The sequence below is a fragment of the Limulus polyphemus genome, unplaced genomic scaffold, assembly GCF_000517525.1.
Source record: "Limulus polyphemus unplaced genomic scaffold, Limulus_polyphemus-2.1.2 Scaffold298, whole genome shotgun sequence".
Lineage (NCBI taxonomy): Eukaryota > Metazoa > Arthropoda > Merostomata > Xiphosura > Limulidae > Limulus > Limulus polyphemus.
Window position 1 is genome coordinate 653465 of NW_013665908.1, and position 5924 is coordinate 659388.

Here is a 5924-nt window from a genome sequence, read left to right on the forward strand (position 1 = left end):
TCTTACATTTCTATAAGCAGGATTTGGTTACACATCTGTAAATGTATATAGATATTTATATGCATAAGCAGGATTTGGTTACACATCTGTAAATGTATGTAGATATTTATATGCATAAGCAGGATTTGGTTACACATCTGTAAATGTATATAGATATTTATATGCATAAGCAGGATTTGGTTGCACATCTGTAAATGTATATAGATATTTATATGCATAAGCAGGATTTGGTTGCACATCTGTAAATGTATGTAGATATTTTAAGTAAACTTAATTTTTGTACAACTGTGTGCCAAACAACTTATTTTTAAAATTTTTATTGAATCATTTCCATATTTTAAATAATCACATGGATATTTTACACTAACTTTACCCTCTGTTTTATTTTAAATAAAGTAATTGTTGGTTACTGTTGTATTTTCGTTCCAAATCAGGGGCGGCTCTGCGTGTTTTTTTGTTGTTTTTTTCTTTTTGCAAAGGTCTAAAATTTAAAATTTTGTTTAGCTCCTAATTTGTGGTTAACTTGGGTATTTACTAGTCGATATATTGTCCCAAAAATGTTTTATTGAAAATACAAAAAATATTGTACGTATGGGACATAGGAGAAAATATTTCATGGGGTCATAAGCAAGATATAAATATTTTTTTTTACCCCGAAGCCCCTTCCCGAACTCCGTAATATAGTGTCAATACAACCTTGAGAGTTTTTAATTGCTCCTGGTTATTTTTATATAGCTCTTATATACAGGCAGTTTAGTTTTTGTTTTTTCAAAAACAATGATAAATGTTTCGATATATTTATGAGTATAGTTTTCACATTTTACCCTAAATCTACAGTGTAGATTACCGTATTTGTAAATGCCACTGAGATTCATCCGCACCTACTAATTCATTATTAACTGATTTTTTGTTTACTGGCAGACATAAATGTGAATATTTTGCCGGTTTAAAATGGCGTCGTGAAATTACAGATGAACACAACCTCTGACTTTTGTGATACGTTTTAGCCTTGAACTGCCCATGGGGGCCTATGCCATATCGAATTTTTTAAACTACTTATTGCACCAAATTGTCTGTGTGCCCAAGATGTTGCTGGTTACAGGATTCCTATTAACATACCAGTCACGCGAAAAAAAAATTATGTAGCAGTTAATCTTACTAACAGCTGCTCGTTTTTCCTACATATTTTACATAGAAAATGCGGGATTTCATTTGATTTTTGGTCACTTCTATACACTGAGTGTTATAACTGACAAAAACATAAAATTTCTCATCATATTACAATATCTGGACCACCGATAATGATGCTATTTTAAACAAGTCTAATTTGGGAAGTAAACACGCATCATATAGAACAACTGAGGTTTCGATAAGATAACAAGGTTAACACCGTGGTTCGGAAGCACCTAGTGGTTCAGCGGAAAGCCACAAGTGCTTATAACACAAAAATTCATGGTTTGATTTCTGCGGTTGGTACTATACAAGTAACTAGTTGTGCAGCTTTGTGCGTAAACAAATTGAATAAGTGTTTCGAGTTGCCTAATTGGCACTATGTGGTCGGGATCTGGTATTTTTGTTTCAGTGTGATGCGTTTCAATAAGCATATCATCCTCAGTGTAACTTTTGTCAGAATTTTTGGTTTTAAGTATAGTATTTTCTAAGAAGTAAAATCATTTGTTGACATTGAAATCGCACAAAGTTAAGATACAACATTTACAGAAGTTTGTAGAACTATTGTGTTTTTCGCCGTTAAAGACATATATACGTAGTCTGTTTCTTCCCAGCTTTGTTAGAACACACACTCAACACTAAGTCGCATCAGTGTTTTAGTGTTGTTGGTAATGTGGAACTCGGTAACTGTCGTAAATTGCATTTGTTTTATTCGTGATACTTTTATTCAGTATAAATTATCAGAATTATACAGTTTAAGTTACTATGCAACACGAATAATGTTTGTCATTTTGGAGATGTGATTTGTACGATGAACGTGCGTTGTATAGAAATTTATATCAACAAGTGTATTTACCAGCGTATATTGGGCCAGGTGCGGCTAGTGATTAATGTGCCGAGCTGTGAATCCAAGGTTTCATGATTCGTGGTCATTGCCGCAGTAAACATAGTATGCGCTTTGGGCCCGAGCGTGCGTTATAAGAATAACGGTCAAATCTCACTATTCGATCAGAAAAGAGTAGCTCAAAAGTTAGCAGTGGGTTCAGTTGACTAGCTGCCTTCCATATATAATACTTCAGTTCAAAATTAGAAAGGGCTATGTGCACATAAAACTCTTGTTGTCTGCACATAATTCTAAAACAAAACGAGCGGATAGTTTATAATGACACAAGCATCGACAGTTTATTGCGTTATGCACGTTCGGTTAATTTGTTTTCGTGTAACAGGGCCGTAGGAAGCGGTAAGGCCAGTCAGGCATGTAAAACTACAAATTATGTATTAAAACTTGCTTCTTTTAACTCAGTACGTTACGTTATGTGCACGTGGTATTTGTAGTTAAAATTTCTCAAGATTCAATCTCATAGCATTAATTTTTTTTTTAAATTTCTGTGGGGCATGCCCCCCCTAGAAAGAGTAATGTGGCAATGGCCTGACTACTCCAAAATTACTTCCTACAGCAGTGCATAATTAGCTTATTTTAATTTTCTAAATATACAAAACTTTGCTACGAATTCATGTCTGCGCAGTTGCACAGTTAAAAGTTGTGTGTGTGTAACTAGCTTTTATATAATTATATTTTTTGATTGAGACAAAGTAGGGAAATTATACGTATATGTCAACCAACTTATAACTGTATAGTGTTAGAATAGAGACTGCCAACTTTTTCCTACGCAGAGGTTTTTGCGTACCTTTATTTATAATATAGTATTAAAATCAATAGATATATGTTGTTTCATTATCTGAAAGTACTACGTGTTCTTTCAGTTCGAACTAAAATAGCTGCTTGCGCTGTGGTTGCAAAAAAGGAAGTATCTCTCGTACAATGTTGCGCAAAGCAAGATTGAATAATGCCTTAATGATCCGAACCTAGGATATCATAGGCTGTTTTCATCACCAGTGCCTTTGTCAACCTGCACTGTGTATGTGGGTGTTTGGCGGTCATTGATCAAGGATTGCATTCAGATGTATTTAGTTTATTATATTTACAGTCATAGCCTATATTCAAATGCTATATAATCATGCATGATCACTATAAGAGTAGTGAAAAGTGTTTACCCAATTGTTTTCATTCGTTCGCTATTTAGAGAAAAATATGCGTGATAATTTAGGACGGAGTTTCTGAACTGAAAATAACTCGAATAACACGGGGTGCTAAGACTGGATGAATGTGATCAAAATATAGATTTGTTATGATAATACGATTTTTAGCTTGTTTGTTTCGGAATTTTCGCGCAAGTTCTATTTGCACATAGCCTCCCTAATTTTGAACTTACTGACCATAGAGAAAAGTCAACAGCACCCTTGGACTATTCTGTCTGACCTAATAATGGAATTGTAGAGCACCCAAAGTGCGAAGATTGAGTTTATACGGAAACGGGTCGCAATCCATGAACCCTCGGATTCACAGTCTGAGCATGCTTATCACCAGTCACGCCAAGCTTACTTGAAATAATACGAAATTTTCAACATGCGTTACGTTGATAAACAACCTTTGCTTGTACAATGATTTATTAGAATGTTAAAGATAAACAATACTGTTAGTTAATACAATTATATTGTATATTAAATAATAATCTACAACATTATTATATTCTAAATTATTTTTGTATATAAGTTAAACGTTGCTAACTGTTTAAGCTTTTTATACTTAATAATAGGAAGACAAATAAGCGATTTATCATGTGTTTATCGCCATTAGTGATAGCAGTGTCAGCAAGTCACTACATATAAATCTTTAAGTTTCGCATGATGTCGTAACTATTGCTTAATTTTCAATGAAAGTTATTTTTTGTAATTCTGAGAGCGTTAACACAAGTTGGTGAACCTATTTCTTTTATCTATTATTAGCTCAGATAACGTAGGTTGTCGTCGCATTGCTGCTTGTCACTGATTGGCTGGATGCGTGATGACGTCGTTGCTAAAAGTGTGAGAGGAGGATTGGTGCTACATGAGAAACATTTCATTCTGGATGTTTTTTGTTTTCTTTGTATTTCTATCTGCGTGTTGGAGAAGAACGCCGACACTGACAAGTTCAGCTACTGGAGCAGGTCGGAACCAGTTTAAGGAATTGTCTTCTCCGTTTTGCTGATAAGTTTGATTTTGGTGCTTCCTGATTGCTTAATAGCTCGTGGCCGTCGCTGACTGTCATCAAATAACTATTTTTTAAAATAGTCTTAAATGTCAAAGTGACTGCTGTGAATATTATTAGATTATCTCTGAGGTGGGTTCGTGGTATCTTCAGGTAGTTTATAATATCTCATAACTGCACGCTAAGACGTTTCTTATAAAGTTTCATTCTTGACAATACCTTTCATTGAGTCCGTTACATTTATATCCTGATAAAATATGATTATGAGTGAGTCAAAACTCCCGCCCACTGCAAGCAACACGGTAATTTATAACTACGTTCAGCTTCCTAAGGACAAGATGGCTAATCTTCAGTCAAAAATAAATAACATAACAACAGAGGTAAGTAGAGGTAATGGTGTGTTTAATAACTTTCTTGCAGAATACTAATTGTCAGACTAGCGCAAGAGGTCAACAAATATACGAATATATATAGAATCTGGGGATTACATTTAAAAATTACTTATTCATTCGGCTTTCAATAAGAAAAATGATTTAATTTCTGTAGTGCATATTGGTGTGTATTGAAGACATTTTAATACTAGAAACAGACAACCTTATAACACCAAATTGTTGTTTTTATCTAATTAGACACCCAACGTTTCGCTTTACAGTTTTGTACTGTCAGTTATGGTTTGTGTTTTAGTGGAACGTTCCTGAAGAAGCCATAAAGTGAAGGTTAAGTGTACAATTAAAGAAAAGCAACAATTTGGTGTTATAAGGTCGTTTATTTCTGGTATCAAGAAAAATTATTGTAAAGCAAAAATTGTATTGCTGGGAACAACGTATAAGATGATTCTTTTTAGTGTTAAAAATTTAATATATGAAATGTATTCAGTGTGATAAGTTCATTGGTAAAATTCGTCGTCCAGTACATGAACATTTTAAGGAATACACCCGTGCCACCGTGAATCTGGATTCTAAAGAGGCCACTGCCGAACACTTTATAATGAAACACGGTACAGTAGATAAAACACCATTTAACATTAAGCTCTGAGCAAAATGAAATAGTTTCCTTTATCGTAAATTCGAAGTCTCCCTCTCTTGGTTTAATCTTATAAACCTAAATTATACAGGAATGATTCTTGGCTTTTGAAATTTGATTATTTTGTGCGTTCGATAGCTTGCGATTTTCTGTTGGCGTAACATATGACTTTACCATTGTTATGTCAGTTTTTAATTGTTGTATGTGTTCTTTTCGTTTATCATTTTCTAATTGCATGTGACGCTGTATGTAACCAATGAGAAATGCTTAAGCCGAAACTTCAGGTTTGAATAAAATAGTTTTTTTCTTTTGGGGGGGGGGGAGTGTGGTTAGTCGTTTTTTGTTTGTTTGTTTCAATCCTCCAGTCTACTGTATAAAATTTCAAATCTGAATATATAGATATATAATATTGGTTAACTTCAATTGTACCATTAATATTATTTCTTGGCTATCTGCACACACACACACCTGGAATCGAACCCCTGATTTTTGCGTTGTAAGTCTATATATATATATATATATACCGCTAACTCTCTGGGAGTCGATTAAAATACACAACGTGTTATTCTATTTTAGTGACTATTTTAAGTCTTTAGTTTTTGTAATTGTTTCTTTACAGAGTGAACATGCTCGCCCTTTCAGC

General features: G+C 33.8%; 1 protein-coding gene across 1 annotated transcript in view; it reads left to right on the forward strand.

The window, feature by feature from the left end:
* Positions 1–5924, forward strand: part of LOC106457166 (synaptosomal-associated protein 25-like) — a 36633-nt gene that overhangs the window by 8292 nt on the left and 22417 nt on the right. Inside the window, exon 2 of the mRNA XM_022382984.1 lies at positions 4018–4638. Within this exon, the coding sequence (XP_022238692.1) occupies positions 4516–4638 (123 nt within the window). The 5' untranslated portion in view covers positions 4018–4515. The remainder of the gene's footprint in view (positions 1–4017; positions 4639–5924) is intronic.